Genomic DNA, 17,495 nt, shown 5'->3' with positions numbered 1-17,495 from the left:
CTCTAAAAAAATTAGAATGACTTATAATTTGGAACGTAGGGAGTATTTTAGTTTTCCCAATAATTCTGCATTTTCTCATATCATTTTTATTTTCCATATTAACTTTAGTAAACTGACGTATATGGCCCACGTTTTCCAAACTACGTCCTGCAGGGATCACTTCAGTCCCAGTGTCGCGTCAGCATCCCCGCCGCTGTTTCCCCGATTAATTTCCCTTCACCAGGTCTCCACTGGAGTTCATTCCCCTCTTCTTCCCTTCCGACAGATAGAGCCCACCGCCAGAATTCTAGGGTTTCGAGATTGGCTCACCTTGCTCGTCCGCCCCCCAAACCGCGGAGGATGATGCTGTCGCTGGCGCTGGGCCTCAGCAGCAAGCGCCCGCGGACGACATCGCGGTCTCCGGCCACGCCCGATGGGCCGGACCACCTGAGCCCCCTCCCCGTCGAGATGGTGGAAGAGATCCTCCGGCGCCTGCCGCTTGATGACGCCGTCCGCACCTCCGCCTTGGCGAAGCCCTGGCGCTATCGCTGGGCCGAGTGCCCCGGCCTTGAGCTCGTCGCCGGAGATCCACCGGCTGCCGTAGATGCCGTCCTCAACAGGTACACCTGCAACGTCTCCCGTGCCCAGCTTGATGTCCCGGAGGAATCCTACTGCAAGATCGACGGCTGGCTCCGCGCCCTCGCCACCAAGGGCATACGGTACCTAGTCGTGTGCTTCACTCCTGTGCTCTTGCTGCGATTGCCCCTTCTTCCGTCCTCGCTCTTCTCCTGCCGCGAACTTACCTCGCTGCTGCTCAAGCACTGCGATATCCCACCCCTGCCGCCCTCCTTCGACAGCTTCCCCAACCTTTTGGCACTCCAACTGGATGATGTCAGCTTCGTTGAGAACGGGGAGAGGACATTTGAGGCACTGATTGCCAAGTGCCCATCGTTGAGATCTCTTATCCTCCTGTTCCCGTCGATTGGCAGCGACCATATGCATGAGGGAAACTACAGTGACTGGACCATAAGGGCACCGAACCTCAAACACTTCATAATCAGCGCTTGGCAGGACTATGGGTGGCGGATAGATGATCTTCCACTCATTGAGGAAGCAAGAGTTCACCTGGAAGGCCCTGAGTTGCCGAGGATCCTGCCAGGGCTGTCCAAAGTCAAGAACCTGTCTGTGGAAGTAAGTTTCTTTTCTTTGGTTGTTGCCTCCTGGAGCATTGTTTACCTGGTATGATATGATGCTTTCATATGCATTGCTAAAAATTGGCTTGGATGGTTGTTCTCCTATGTTTGCCTGTTAAATGGAGAGTTTGTGTTTTTGTGTATAGCTGTATGCATCACATGAACTCACGTTATTAATTATGGTTTATTAGGCTATATTGTACTGCGTGTGGGGTGCTAATCATATCTCTAGCCGTGGTTAACTGTTCACCTCATAAAAAACATATGGGGGGCAGGTAAAACTGCAGATTTACAAAACATTGTGATTTCCTGTATTTTGTTTACAGTATTTTCTTTCTTTTGGAACCAAATCTTATGTTTTTGGTGCTGAAAAGGTTTATGATACAATTTTTACAATATGTGCCCATGTGTATTAGTTTGCCTTCATGTGAATTTAGTAAAACATGAAGGACCAGTTAAAAAGCATAATTGTACATCCAGTTTCAGTTGTTTTATTAGATTATTTTTCTTTCACCTAATCTGGGTATGTTTCAGATCACAGATGATACTATTGTGGAACGGCTTTCATACTTTATGAACTTGAAGGACCTATCACTCCATACTATTCTTATTACCAAGTCATCCACAGTTTTATCAATGTTCTGCATACTCAGGAATGCTCCCAACCTGGAGGATCTGCGTATCACGGTAGTGTAAAATGGTATTCAATTTTTTTGTTATATTAATTTCTCAAGACTTAATTTATTGATTTACATCATCATTTTTTGTAGAGCCTGCATGAAAGTGAAGAGAACGATGAAGTGAACATGGAAGAACTACTGAATGCACAACGCACTGTTGGGCTATTCTCTAGACTGAAATGTTTCTGTTTATTTGAGAGCATTGGCCACACAAACGAGATGCAGTTCATTGAGTTTCTTATGTCAAAAGCAACAGTACTTCAAGAAATTGAAATTTCTGTACGTGATGATGGTTCAAAGTCTCCGGAGGTTGTGTTTGATGAGTTATCACAGTATAAAAAAGCTTCTCCACAGGCAGAGGTTATTGTTAATCGGTATGTTTCCTAAATTGTAGATTGCATTTATTTAGATCATTAGTGCATGTCAGAAGGTCGCATTTTTTTACAGTGATGAAAAGAAAAACATTTAATCACCTACTGACCGATGCACCCTGAAGGTGCCCTGCATTGCTGTATGGAAATAATAAAAGGTGTGCAGAAGCAAGCTGCAAACCAATTACACGCACATATATTTTTTTGAGTAATTTGTTTGACTGGGTTAGCTATATTTAACTGGGATTGGAAACATGCGCATTGCATCTTTTATATTTATAATATAAATGTCTAACCAAGATGTATAGTATATGTGATGTGACCCATTAGCTACAATTTTATTTCCCACCTAAACTTTTGCCTTATCTTTGGCACAATCCTAGCTCTGACACTGTTGAAAACATCTTTCTTGACATGGAAATATATCCATTTTCTGTTTATCTTAGAAATCTGCCTATTTTCATTAACCATACTTACCATTGTTTACTAATAAATTAGTTGCACATCTTCAATTAAATCAAGTTATTAAATGACCTTTTATATGAGAGGAGCCAGTAACCAATGATTGTGAAATGTCATTCACTTTTTCCAGGACCAGATCAACAACTTGAATGCGTAGCTTTTAGTAGCCTGAAATTTGATTAAAATTGACAAAAAGTCATGTCAATTTTAGGTGATAACAGAGATCATATATTTTTTTGAAACTAAAGATCATATATTTTCAAGTGACTAAAATTTTCATATTTGTGTTTTTTCTTTGCAATTGCATGCCCATATGTGTTATCAAAGTCTTTTGTACCTATATATTATTATGCAGTAAACCAGACACAAATTTGTCAAGGATAAGTCTCTTGTTGTCTTAGGGGACGTTTGGATGGGTGCCCCTACCAGCCATGCCATTTGGCCGTTGACTGTTGAAGAGAGGGTCGTTGTGACACTGACCCTGATCTGGCAGGCCCGATTTCAGTCGTTCATTTTTGCGCCTCTGGCTGGCCAAATCGGGGCGGCTACATCGTCCGCCGAATTTTGGCCACGCCCAGCGCTTTGGCAGGGCTGGTGTGGGCAAGAATCTAAACACACCCTTAATTCGGACTTGCATTCGTGATATGCCAATTTCTTATTTCGTAAGTAGTAGACACGGTTGACAAATCCATTATGCATATGGAGAACATATTCTTACCTCTCCTCTATGAATTACTCCCTCCATTTCAAATTGTAGGTTATTTTGGCTTTTTTAGGTTTGTAGATATTATTATGCATCTACACACTCTAGATGCATATATTAGAAAAGTCAAAACAACCTACAATTTAGGATGGAGGGAGTACTGCATAAAATCTAGAAACATGGGTCTTATGTAAAATAATGTAGGAATGTAGAAACGATAGATTTGTATCCCCAAAAAAATATGGTATACCTTATGATATCAGCACTCAGCAGTATGTTTAGAAGATTAGCATTCCAAGTTGGTTCCTTTAGGTTCAAAGCCTTGTCAGCCTGATTATGAATAGTTCTCCCCTTGTATGTCATCTAAGTTCAATTTTATGACCCACTATCATACTATTCGTATGAGGTTTATTATAAGAAGAGAAGTAGCATGATGCATATAATTCCCTTGAGCTTGAATTTTATAAAAGTTACCTTTGAATCTATTTCAAATGCTATTATCCATACTTCTGTTCACAACTCCGTTATTCATGTGACTGTCACGAGGTAGTGAGCAAAGTTTTTTTTGCATTAATGCAGTTTTACTGGCTATTATTCTGATGATGAAACCGATGATGAATAATCTCACAATGGATGATGATCTGATGTGGTCGCTGAGAGATTGATGAATATTTGTTTGTCTGTGAAATTAAAGCAAGAAGCTGGCATTGCAGAACATGCTGTCAAGATTTCCTATATTAATTGTATTCTATCTGATGTAGATGTATGAGACAATTGGTTGTATGCTGTGTAAACTTTATATTGCTTGTGGAGCATTTGTAAACTTGCATTGGAGTTGTTGATGAAAGTAGTTTTCATGACATTTTTGATATATTAAGTATAATCTTCGAATTCTACTTGATGCTGTGTTCGGTCCATTGTACATGGAATAGGTCTATAAGTGTTGCCAAATGTCGTTAGGCATGGGCGCAGCTGCCGGAATCCACGTGCGGTGGTGAAGCACATAGCAAATATGGTGGATGACCTTCTATATATGCGTGGAGCACAAGCAGGCACCAGCAGCTCCAGCGAGTCATGTGACATATGGCGCCCTCCGGATGATGGCTGGGTGAAGATAAATATTGATGCCTCGTTCCTTGCTGAGGGTGCTAAAGTAGGTGGTGGTGTAGTTATACGGAACCATCAGGGAAACCTCATCTCTGCATAAGCTCGACGGCATAATAACATCCCTGATGCTCTGATGGCGGAGGCTTTAGTGGCAAAGTGTGGCATGATGCTTGCAATCTCCCGGGGTTGTGAAAGGATAGTGCTGACAATCTCTCTTTGATCAACTTCCTGAAGTCAGGAGAGGGAAGGAGGAGCCCAATAGCAGGTTTATGGCATGATATCCGAGACTTAGGCAATAGTGTGAAGCAAACACTTTATCTCACTCCCTAGAAGGGTTAGCAATGGGTGATATTTCTATGTGCTCATGGTCTGGCCTCTCTTCCTGGAGTGGCTGATGGAAATGGGTGATATTTCTATATACTCATGGTCTGGCCTCTTCCCGAAGTGGCTAAGGGAAATGGCTAACAAAGATCGTAACCCTAGTATGAATTAATGGAAGTCTCGGTTTGTCCTATAAAAACTCCATCTACAATGCATTGTTTCATCTTCGCTATAAAATAGGTTCACATCACATTTAATTTATTACATTTAATTCTGTAACTTATTTAAGAGTTGGAAACAGTGTACATCTAGTTTCATGGGGATGAAACTAGTTTCATCTCTCCCTTCTTTATTTCTTTGTCACATCATTAAAAAATTCTAAGTGACATGCAATTTAATGAGAATGAAACTCCCAGACCTAATTTCTAAAGCTTTACTACATGCACACGTGAGGGCCATCTGGAGTGCATTGGTTCTTGACTACAATCAGGAATTGCACTAGACTATCGCTACATGTACCTCAAATACTCACTAGAAAACACCAGGCCGGTCCCGAGGTTTTGGGGGCCCGGGCGGTATAGAAAGTCAGACCCTTTTAGAAAAATATCAAAATAATAATAACACCGTCAAATATTATTAATAAACACTTAAGGCTAGCTTCAAATAAAAATGTTCATATAAAAATAATTTGTTCTTGTACCATTTCTAGATGTGAAGTCATTGATGATGTATTTCTTGATTAATACTCGCTCCGTTCCAAATTGTAGGTCGTTTTAACAGGTTCATAAATATTATTATGCACCTAGACATACACTATATCTAATGCATAATAATATCTATATATGAACTAAAAAACTAAAACGACCTATAATTTAGAATGGAAAGATTATTAGTTGTTCCTTCATAGCAAATATCACCAAGTCATCTAGATTTCTTGAAGTCCTCTTACAAAAATTATCAATAGGTCTTCTATGTGATTGTAAAAAATAAGTAAATTGCACCCACACCATATAACGAGTTGTAGTGTTGTATCACTTTAGTCCATCAAGTTACGAAACGTGCACTTGAGTGCAACAAGTAGTTTGTTGTGTGCATATATGATCCGGAGCATGCCATGTCAACGTACGTATTTCACCACGGTGGCAATATGATGTGGCATTTTTATGCAAATAACACCGTAGCTGTCCGTTGCTCTTTTATTTGAGTCATTATCTCTATCCTGTCGTTTTATCTCCTATCATTTTATCTCCTATCGTTTAGCCATCGATGCCTACCCACCACTCTGCCTTCTCAAAAATAAATAAACTTTTTTCCTGTTCCTCGAAGATGTTGTGATTCCCCACCACCGTGGATGTGGATGTCGCCGGCACTTGCCAAGTCTTCTACGCAGAGCCTCAATCTCGCTGATCCGCCGTAGCTCCCACCCCCTGTGAAGCCTGCTGCGCATATCGATTCCCCGTCGGCAGCGCCCAGCCGCCCAGGATGGAGAAGCCGTTGCTTCCACTGGTAGCCTATGCTCTGACCCACTGTCACCCTTGCCCCTGAGACCGTCTTCAACTCTTCATCGCCAGATGCACATGGACTGGAGTGTGGAGAATGCGAGCCCCAGCATTGCGAGTGGAAGCGTGTGACTTGTGAGCGGCACGGCTGCAGCCTGGTGACATCATCAACGCGGTCTGCAGCTTCGACAGCACCACGCCATGGATGATGACGCCGGATTCTGACCGCCACCCACCTGGTGACCACTACCATCTTGATTGCGATTTCATTTTCTCTTATCTCCCGGTATCCTCATTTGCTGTTGTTTCTTGGTAATTTTCCCTTCTTGCACTCTGATTTCCCAAGCAAATTCATCACGTAGCGAATAAAAGGGGGAATTTAAATCAATGAGGGGTTGGGTGAAGAAACTCTTTCAATTTGCTGTTGCAACTCTAAATTATGTTAAGAGTAAATATTGCACCGATTATAGTCAATTTATGCACATAACCCCATGTATCTATTCGCTGCTTCATTTAAGGCTCTCTCTAATCGTTTTGATCATGATGAACGAGATGAAAGCGGCCGGGGCACGGTGGGGGCAAGGCGATCGGGGACTGGAAGTTTGGAATTATTCATGTTTAATTCTGGATTATGCGTCTGTGGTTTGGTTCCTTTTAAGTTTTAGTAAATATCTTTGTACGTCCAATTAGTTACTTATCCTGTACGAGTGAACACCCATACCATTGAAATAAAAAGCAACGGACAACTAAGACCCAACACTCCATTCGTATCATGCATGTCACCAACTAAACCATCTAACAGTCCAATCGCCTCCGTGGCGAAACATGTTGATGTGGCATACCTAGAACCGTATATGCACAAGCAAACAATGTGTTGCACTCAATTGCACGTTTTGCAATTTGATGGACTAAAGTGAGACAATAGTACAAGTTTTTATATGGTGGGTGTAATTTAACTCATATACTCATTTCCTCTTTTCCTTTTCCACTGCCTGATGCAAACTTTCGAGATGCAGAGGGTGGTGATAAAAATTTAAAAACAATAAGATGAACCTACAATGGTACTCTATCGACTCAAGTGTTAAATCATTAGGTCAATGCAAATTGCAACTGATTTTGCATCATGGCCAGATCGATAGGATCAGTTGAAACGGTTAGCAAGATGTACTCACGTACGCGTAACACTAGTCACGGTGCGGGCCGTCAAAGATGAGGGTGGAGAAGACCTCCAGTTGCACGGAAACAACCAACAGCTAGCGACACCGGCCTCACCATGATGCTCACCAACAAGCCAATGACATCTTCGACAACTCGGCTCAACCAACAACTAGTGTGGAATAGGCTCCATATAATCAATAACGAGTCAGTAACGAGTCTCGACTAGTCGGCTTCATCCACAATCGTCACGACTTCATCGACAACCGCCCACGAATAAAGCTAAGTCACTTTTTAAAATTATTTTCTTTAATATAATTTTTCTTATTGTCAGCATGATTGGACATGCGCTGACTACTATTTCTTTATGTCCTACGGAGGCTACACCTCACTGACTACTCCTACTCCTTGACTACTATTTCTTTATGTCCTACGGAGGCTACACCTCACTGACTACTCCTACTCCTGTGTATATTTACTGATAGCCATGGCTTAGTACACCAAGTTACGGAGGGCTATACCTATGAGCTTGGTGCACCAAGTTACAGAGGGCTTTACCCACGGGCCTGGTAAAACCTAGTTATGGAGGGCTCTACCCACGGACTTGTTACACCAAGTTATGTAGGGATCACAGCAGCTATATCCTATGGATGCACAAGCACTATGCATGCTGCAACACGCACTCTCCTCGCCAAGGGCAGATCCAGGGCCTGGCGACCTCCTGGGCTCCTGCTTGGGCTCCAGTGAGTGGAAGTGCACCGCGTCATGATCTTGTCAAAGGCATTTCGCAAGGGCAGAAAACACACCTTGTCTACAGATTGCAGCATCTGCCCAGGCTCAACAAAAGCTTTGAGTCCGCCACTGCTCCTCACCAAAGGGTGGAAAACCCTCATTAACTACTTTATGTGCAACATGCACTCTTTTTTTGTCGCAATACCAACTACTTCTTTATTGGTTGTTTTTCCTTAACGGTCACTAATCTACTCCAGTAGCACATGTCACAATTCATGAAACCTCGACTCTCTTAGCTATGACACCTAACTCCCCTACGCATGCATGAGACCTGCTCTTAAACCCTATGAGCAACGGCTAAAACAAGGACTAAGTTCTTAAACGTAACAGTCTAAGTACTCGGAAGAATTACATGACCTAGCAAGAACACAAGACGAATCATTTATATTCATAACGAATAAATTTTAGCATCTTCAATACATATTTTATGTTATATATACTATATAAGGTTTATATTTTCCTTTTAAATGTCAATCCTCACTGACAACTATCTAGACTACTCAGTGTCACTCCTACGGCTTCGTTGGCTCCAAGGCTCAGGAGCTAGGCGCCAATTACTACTTGGCATACCTCTAATGGCTCCATTGGCTCCCAAGCTCGGGAGCTGGGCTCTACTCGACATACTTACAATGGGCCCAATCCGCTAGCTCCCATTCTCGAGGGCTAGGCACTAATGAGTACGCAACGTGACTCCTACAACTCACCTGGCTTTTAAGCTTGAGGGTTGCACACCATAAACTACAAAAGATGACAATCAACACACCATCATGAGATAATTCTGTGAAGACTAAGTTCACTGGACCCTTGAATTGATTATTCTAATCATTACAATTCTAGCTAGTAGAATATGTGTCTTGTGTTCCTATTTTACCTTGAGGCTACACGTCCAACGATTACCCTACCGAACAATCTACTAGCTTAGGTATCCATCAATAGGTTGTCGGGTAGAAAACAGAGATACCCCTTGTGTGGCCATCAACATCAATGCTGCCAACTTCAGATCAACTAGTTGTCCTCATGTGAATAAGAGTTATATTAGGAAACTGTAGGGTAACGCGCTGCTTCCATATAATCTGCTTATGAATCTAGCACTTCATGCTGAATCAGACCGCATACGTATAGTGCTCCTCTTACACTTTCTCCTCACTCATTGGCGGAACCTGGGGGCCAGCAGGGGCCATGGCCCCCCCTATCACCGGTGAAAATCTTTTAACCCCTTCCTATATTCTAAGCCCAACAAACGGGTAATTAATGCAACACGGGTACTTCAGCTCTCAAGTCTCATCCTTGTTGCATGCGATGCTCAACTAGCTAGGCAGCTAGCTACTCCTAATCAACAATTCAACGTCGGACCAGAAGACTTGACGATACATGGGTACTGAGGTCTGAGACCCTATTCATATGAGCTGCAGCTTTTGAGCTTTTATGAAAAGCTGCTGCAACACTAGCTTTTAGAAGATGCATTTAGGGTGCGTTTGGTTGGGAGACAATGTTGGACGGGACGGTTCCGTTCCAGTTTTTCGGGATAGGATGATCCTATTTCTTGTTTGGTTGAATGGGATGGGTCCGTCCTAATTTTTTGTTTGGTTGGAGAGATTGCTATAGACGGGACGAGCACCGTTTTCTCCTTCTGTTAACACCGTTCGTGGGGCCCACCTGTCATACTAACCGCCATCTTCTTCCTCCACCCCGGTTCCGCTCTTGGCACTGTTCTTGAGCTCGTCGTCGTTCGTGAGGCCCACCTGTCATACTAACCCCCATCTTCTTCCTCCACCCCGGTTCCGCTCTTGGCACTGTTCTTGAGCTCGTCGTTGCGCCGCCGGGGGAGCTTGCTCCGGGCGCGCCGCCCGTGAATCGGGCCTCGCCGGCCTCGAGCCGCCGCCCGCCGAATCTCAGGGGCCGGCCGTGCTCGCCCGCGCCGGTGCTCCCGCTCGCCGGCCGTGCTCGCCCGCGCCGGCCGCGGCGGAGCTCCCGCCCGCGCCGGCCGTGGCGGAGCTCCCGCCCGCGCTGGCCGCGCTCGCCCGCGCCGGCCGCGGCGGAGCTCGCCCGCGCCGGCTCCTCCGCCGGCGGCTCACCCCCCCTCCCCCCCCGGCCCATACTCGCCCCCTCCACCGGTACGGACGGACGGCGCGTGACGGGGGCGAAGTGGGATGCCCCCATCCGCTCGTTTTGGTGGGATGGGGGCATCCCGCATCTGGAGGGTATATTCCCTCATAGAGATGTCCCCATCCCACCTGTCTCCAAACCAAACATGGGACGAAGTGGGATCGTCCCATCCCGTCCCACTTCGTCCCTCGAATCAAATGCACCCTTAGCTTCTTGAGCTCAAAAGGCTGCAAAAAGCTCATAAAACTGAGCTTTTCAGCTTTCAATATAAACTCAAGTTTCTTAGCTTTCAATATAAACTCATGTTTTTCTTAGCTTTCAGCTTTCCAGAAGGTGCACTCGGCTTCCTGCAAGTGCAGGCTGCAGCGGGAAATGCAGGGAGCCAGCAGCCCAGCACCGGGCAGCCATGTCATGCAATCATTTGGCAATCAGGCAAGGCACATGTATGCTTCACGCATATACAGGCCATTAGCCCATTAGGCATAGTTACGGATTGTTATTCTCACGTAGTGTAATTTATGTTATAATCTTGTAAGAATAATATGGCTAAACTAAAAGAAAGACATTTGAAATTTTTTGCAGGAAGAAAGAGATTACAAATTTGTAATACTAATACGTTACAAAGTCTTATACAATGCAAACGGGTCATATACTACGAAGCATTTCCCCTGTCTAAAATATGATCAATGAAACTTCCAATTCCACTAACGTTTCCCCCATTTTGATCTTTATGGGTTATGAATAATAAGTGCAATTATAAGCATTAAAAAATTGGTGACAAGTATATAATTGATTTTAGTATCTTTTTATCACATGTAGTATGAGGTGTCGATTGTGTTTAGCTGGCCCCTGCTACTCAAAATTCCTGGTTCCGCCACTTCATCCAGACATGGCTCACCCAGACACGCTATGTTTGGAGGGATAAGGATTATATAAGTTGCCCAATCTACAAATTCTACCAAGGTGTAATTAATTCCATCAGAATAGAACACTGACTATAACGGGTCAAAAGCAAAATATTAACAGCGGAGTATTACATTCTCTCCTCCTTTAGGACTGACATAGCTTACGGCATTCAAGAACCAATTCAAAGCACTAGGGGACTGAGTATTACCGTGCAGTTACCTCTCTCCCCGTTGCAACACTGAAAAATCTGTAAGGTAATTTCACAACTATCAACTTCTATACTCTAGATGTGTACTCCTTTTTGGTCTCAGTGTCTCATGTATTGTTCTGCTCAGTGTTGGCTTGTTATTGTGTGTTATTTAGGCTGGAAACGTTCCATCAAACGGTTGACAGTCCAAATGGTCAAAAACGGGGGAAATGGTCTAAACAGAATAGAACTAAATGTTATTAGATGACATAAATGGTTGTTTAACACAGCGGACACAGGCAAATCCACTTGAATTCCTACATGCACACATATGTATACTTAATTTTTTACGTATATACACACACACACGATATTTTCTTACATGCAAAAATATGTATAATTGCAAGATTACTTGTTTTCTTTTAAGACATGGATATTTATATTTGGGTGATATAGTACAAAAAATTGTTTCATTTCGTTTAAACGGTCTAAAGACTAAATAAAGAATGGCCCACAATTTATGTTGTAAATGTGTAGAATATTTATTTGTACTAAAGGGGTTACATGGACTTGATGTTGTAATTAGTGGTAGAGGGTAGAGTTGGTAGTAGACTTGTACCCAGCCCCTCTACAAAAGGAGAGGGCCACCCTTGTAACCAGGAGAACCACAAGTAAGAAAGCACGAAGAGACAGGTTCGCAAGGGGCGCTGGACGGCTTGACCGGCGTCCGAGGTGGCCGGTGTCGCTGTGGTTAGGGAGGAGCGCCCGTAAGCATGCTCCGGAGATGTAGGCTTCGGCCGAACTTCATTACCAAATCTCGTATCTCCAGTGTGGTCGTTGCTCTCTCCAGTCCCCCACCTCCGTGGATCTAAAATCGAATCGCTTCCCCTTGTGGTAGCACTTCTGAAATCAAATCTCGTATCACAACAATTTACCATTTAACATTTAGAATAATATTGGTTCTGCACTTCTGCTATAAACATTTAGCAAATATAACAAACAATTTAGCCTTAAGGTAGCACTTCTACATAATATCTCACCCAACTGGCTCCTAACCCTTATCTGTGCCTGCAGTTATCGGACCGATACTCCTAAGGGGACACAGGTGTGGTTCGATTATCCGTGCCGTGCCAGTATTGGAGCATATATGAATAGCTAGCTATTACCGCCGTTAGCACCATAATAATTGACGGCACGAATAATATTATATCCCTATTGGTGCTAAACTGGAGGTAGGGGGAGATATTCACTACTCCACAGATCAATATCACCGCCGGCCCCAAATTGATCTTCACCACCGGTTTCGGTTCCGTCGTATGAAATTCGACGGTGAAGCCTAATTAAAAAACAAAAAAAATTGCCCCACCCCGCTGCCCCGCCACCGCCACCACGCTCCCCCACCACCGCCACCACCCCGCTCCCCCACCGCCGGATCCAGCCGCCATGGCGGATCCTCACCGGCCAGAGGTAGAAAGGAGGCAGCGGGGAGGCAGAGAGAGATGGGGATAAGAGGAGAGGAGGGGGACGAGGAGAGAGAGAGGCGCACCTGGGAGGCTCCGCCTGTGGCGGAACCGTCCAAATTAACTTAGCTAAAGCACAATTAAGTCGCCTAACACGCGATCATATACTTTAATCAAGTTAACTCGGCAGTCCGTCGGATTTCATCCGATAAACCACTTCACAGGACCGAGAAAGCATAGCTCACACGAAGGTGAGTGGTTCCAGAGATTACAATAGATTGTCCAAATTAAACAAGTGCAGCAAGATTATTACAACATTGAGTTCGAAATTCAAACGTAGTTGCAGAGTTTAAATAGCAGAAATAAACCAACGGAAGCTAACGCCATTGTCGGACATCATGACGAAGCCGATCATGACATCAATGATCCCGGTCCTCGTCGTCCGAGGAGGGATCCCACTCAACCGTCCACCCAGGAGGAAGCTGGGGAGGCCAAGTGCCACTTGCAGCAAGCTCAGAGGCGTCAACATCACCTGAAAGAGATATGTCACAACAAGGCTTAGCGACTACGCTCAATAAGACTTAACCGACTGGTGGTACTAATCCACCAACACCTAGACATGCAAGCTTTTTAGCTTTGGGGTTTGCTTTTGCCAAAAGCGACTATATTTTAGACACCAGTTCTAAGTTCATTTACCCATCCAAGTTAGCAACTATACTAATCAAGCGTAGTTTCTAAGCAAAATTTATGACAAGCATCAATATTAGTATCCTCCTTAATCCATTCTTACTCAGTGTAGCATAGCGATCAAGTAGTCCCAATCTGTGAGAGGCAGATGAATCGATTCGAATTTCTTAACCATGCATGGCGAACCTAATCTCATGACATCCGCGCACCATGAAGGGTTGCTTCACTTGTCTGTCGTCCCCATCAATTGCCAGACCCATGTCGAGCCCACTTCCCTTGGTACAAGGCTCCATAGACCCGGCCTCTGCCATCCTATGACCGCACTTGTCACCACATGCGGCCGCAAGGGAACTCCGTTCCAGAGATAATGGAATGAACCGCTCATGTCCTGATTCAATCAGGTACTAGGCTTCCCCATCCCATACTAGGTATGAGATTAGTACTTTCAAACACTTGATCATGAACACTATCACACCTCGACCTTAGTCCAATTTCATGTAGATAGACGGGGCAATCCACCAACCACCAAATTAGTTCACAGAGCTCTGCCCCGTCCATTGTTGGAGGTATGCCCTAGAGGCAATCATAGAGATGATGATATTCCATTTGTATCCATGATTTGTATATTGTGTTCATTGAATATCCATTAAAGGCTACTTGAATTGATTTGCAATTATGTGAATTGTATGTGAAACTCTTTACTTGTATGGTTATTCTAAAGTTGTCCCTAGTCGGAGTTCATGTGAGGACACACATAAATATTAGACTAGCACATGTATTAGTTGATGACTATATTTCACAAGTCATGGACATGGAGATGTTAAACTAATAATGTGAACACATGTGGAGACATGTGTTAGGACTGACCCAACACGAGAAGTAGTTCTATCTTTAAACAACATATACGCTTTGTCCTTAGACCTGAGATTGTCGCATGTATTCTAGATGTGGATCGACCTACTTAGGGGCTATCAAACGCTACGCCGTAACAGGGTAGTTATAAAGGTAGCTTTCGGGTTTGTTAAGAAGCATGCTATGAGACATGGTCAATCAAGATGGGATTTGCCCCTCTCTGATTGAGAGTGATATCTCTGGGCCCCTCGAGTGATCGGATCCGAAAATGCATGGCCATGCTACGTACGGTTAAGAGTTAACCTACAAAGGGATTCCGAATCACAGGATCGAGAAAGAGCGGTTGGCTTGAAGCTAGACCAAATATCGTGAGGCAAAGGGAATAGCATGTATATTATGTTGTGATGGTTCGTCTGATATGATCTTCGTGTGCGTATAGGAGTTGGCACGTCTTGCTAGAGGCCGCTACCGACTATTGGGCCGAGTAGGAGTACTCGGGCCATGTCTATACGTATCCGAACCCATAGGGTCACACACTTAAGGGGCTGGAAGCCCAATTCGGATCTGATCCGAGTTGTATTAGGTTTAGGAGTACTAATGGGCCTTGGATCCAGAGGCCCATCAGGAACCTCTATAAATAGAGGGGTGGGGGCGCCCTAGGGTACACACCTTTTTGGCGAAACACACTTGCCGCGCTTCCCACGCCCTCGCCTGTTGCAACTCGCGGATCTAGCAATCCAGCTTGCGACGCTTCCTCCCTGCATGTGTGGATACCTTGGAGGTGTTGCGCCTGCAGCACTTGGACGAGCCATCGACGAGTTGCCGACGAGCCACGACGAGCCGACGACGAGCCGCGGTACCGGAGGCGATCTTGCTGCACGTGGACGAGCTGCTGAGGAGCTGCTGGACGTGATCGACTACGTACGACTACGTTGATCGACTACGTACGACTACGTGATCGTCTTCACTGCATCGACGCATATCTACATCTTCCGCACCAGTAGTGCGTCGAGTGGTAATCCCGTGATCCTTATACGGCAGTTCTTCCTGGTTATACGCGGTAGAAATTTTGATTTGCGCTAGTGTAGCCTACCTCGTATCCCAACAGTAGTATCAGAGCCGTAGCTGCTTAGTTTTGGATTCGGGATGTGTGCATATGGAGATATGCGAGTTCTCTGTTTGATCTATGTCCTGATTTCGTGCCCTTGCTGCAATGGTAGTGTAACGACATACTCCTACCGGTCGGTTTCCGCCATCGGAGTTAAGTGATACACGTAAATCCAGTTGCAGTGAGCGAAGATCAATATGATTGGTCGAATCGAGATCCAGGGTCATACGCCAGGCGCATTAGATGTGCAATGGTAGATGGGATCTACTGCCGGGGTCGGGATTTTGCCATATGCGTATGCTTCGGTAAATCAGCCGTAACTTTTCGGTACGATCTCGGATCAGGGCGATTTTTATACGAAAATTGATCTACAGAAAAAGTTACACATGAATTTCAACCGCTTCGCCTAACGGCGAAATTAGATTTCCCAAATTCGGCTTGGAAGATGGAGTTTCGGGCCTCCGAAGTTTGGAACGTTAGGACGCCTAACTCTGTTTTGCAGGATGTATGTATGTATCTTGTGATCAGTATGGCCCCCTTGTGTATGTGATGCATGTGTGTAACTCATTTGTGACCTGTGTGTCGCGCGTACGGCAACACGGCAGGAGCCATATGTGTTGTCACTTTATTATATTTAATGGTCTGCGTACCAATCTGTGATGATCCAAGTAACTATGTAATCTTCATTACTAGATTCTTTACTAGCTATTAGGCGTAATAGCATGCTCTAGTTCTTGGAGGACTCATCACCAGGAGGATGGCGCACATGGAACATGGAGATGGAGATCACCATGGTGAACAGGTTCTATGGAGATGGAGATCACCATATGAAAACGGGCCATACTGTGTCACAACTGTGTGAATGCTATTCTGTTTATGTTTTACTTTCTGCATGCTGTGATGTTAGAAGTAGAACGATCCCTCACAAAGTTTAAGTTAGTATGCCCTCCCAACTAAAACTTGCACCGTCCCATGTCTTGTACAATTAGTGGTGGGTCTATGAAATTAGGGTGCCACTAGTTTTCCTTGACTAGACGGGTTTGTGTCGGACACTTACACGCATAAGGGTTGGTTTGCTTAACAAGGTTATCTTAACGGTTAAGGACCTTGGGGCATAAAGGTTGGGCGCCGAGACATAGAGATGTCACCCAACAACAGGAGTCATATGTGATATGATTAGCAAAAGTTGCTTACCGATCTACCTCGTTTGCTAGCGGTGATGCTAAAGCTCACTAGTAGACTTGTTAGTTGTGGATCCTGAATCACTAAGTTTCAATAGAGGGATATTGATTTTAGTGGGAGTAGATTCTGTTAAAATAGTTTAATGTAATTTGCTCTATCATGGATACGTTTGTCTTAGTGTATTTTGCATTACTTTTGTTGTAGATTAAATGGCACCTAGCAGCACTACACCGTTTGCTTTGCGTTCGGTCCTTGAGAAGGACAAGTTGAATGGAACAAATAACTCGGATTGGATCTGTAACCTGAGAATTGTTCTCAGGGCTGAGAAAAAGGAAGATGTTCTAGACAACCCACTACCAGAAGAACCTGCTGATGATGCACCCGCTGCTGCTAAGAATGCTTACAAGAAGGCATGTGATGCTAACCTTGAAGTAAGCTGCCTTATGCTTGTTTGCATGGAACCCGAGCTGCAGATGCAGTTCGAAACAAACCATGAGGCGCACGATATGATCGTGGCGCTTAGAGACATGTTCCAAACACAGGCCAGGACTGAAAGGTTCAATGTGTCTAAGGCCTTTGTTGAGAGCAAGCTAGCAGAAGGCGCAGCAGTAGGACCACACGTAATCAAGATGGTTGGTTACACTCAACGGTTGGAGAAGCTGGGCTTCCCACTGGGTCAAGAGTTGGCCACTGATTTCATTCTTTCGTCTCTTCCGCCTAGCTATGGGAACTTCATCTCGAACTA

At 44.5% G+C, this 17,495-nt stretch overlaps 1 protein-coding gene across 1 annotated transcript; it reads left to right on the top strand.

Annotated features, from left to right (window-relative positions):
* Positions 1–339: 339 nt before the first annotated feature.
* On the top strand, positions 340–2,834 carry LOC111257875 (F-box/FBD/LRR-repeat protein At1g13570-like). Its single transcript, XM_022828167.1, has 4 exons — positions 340–1,170; positions 1,707–1,859; positions 1,943–2,226; positions 2,816–2,834. The coding sequence occupies exons 1-4, from the start codon at positions 340–342 to the stop codon at positions 2,832–2,834; spliced, it is 1,287 nt and encodes a 428-aa protein (XP_022683902.1).
* Positions 2,835–17,495: the final 14,661 nt, after the last annotated feature.

The sequence above is a fragment of the Setaria italica genome, chromosome I, assembly GCF_000263155.2.
Source record: "Setaria italica strain Yugu1 chromosome I, Setaria_italica_v2.0, whole genome shotgun sequence".
NCBI classification, from domain to species: domain Eukaryota; kingdom Viridiplantae; phylum Streptophyta; class Magnoliopsida; order Poales; family Poaceae; genus Setaria; species Setaria italica.
This window is presented reverse-complemented; position numbering and strand designations above follow the sequence as displayed.

Excerpts from the sequence above, each read along its gene's own strand:
- LOC111257875 (XM_022828167.1), top strand. The coding sequence starts at position 340 with ATGATGCTGTCGCTGGCGCTGGGCCTCAGCAGCAAGCGCCCGCGGACG. Across the intron at positions 1,171-1,706 it reads TCAAGAACCTGTCTGTGGAA|ATCACAGATGATACTATTGT; the intron begins GTAAGTTTCTTT and ends GGTATGTTTCAG. Across the intron at positions 1,860-1,942 it reads TGGAGGATCTGCGTATCACG|AGCCTGCATGAAAGTGAAGA; the intron begins GTAGTGTAAAAT and ends CATTTTTTGTAG.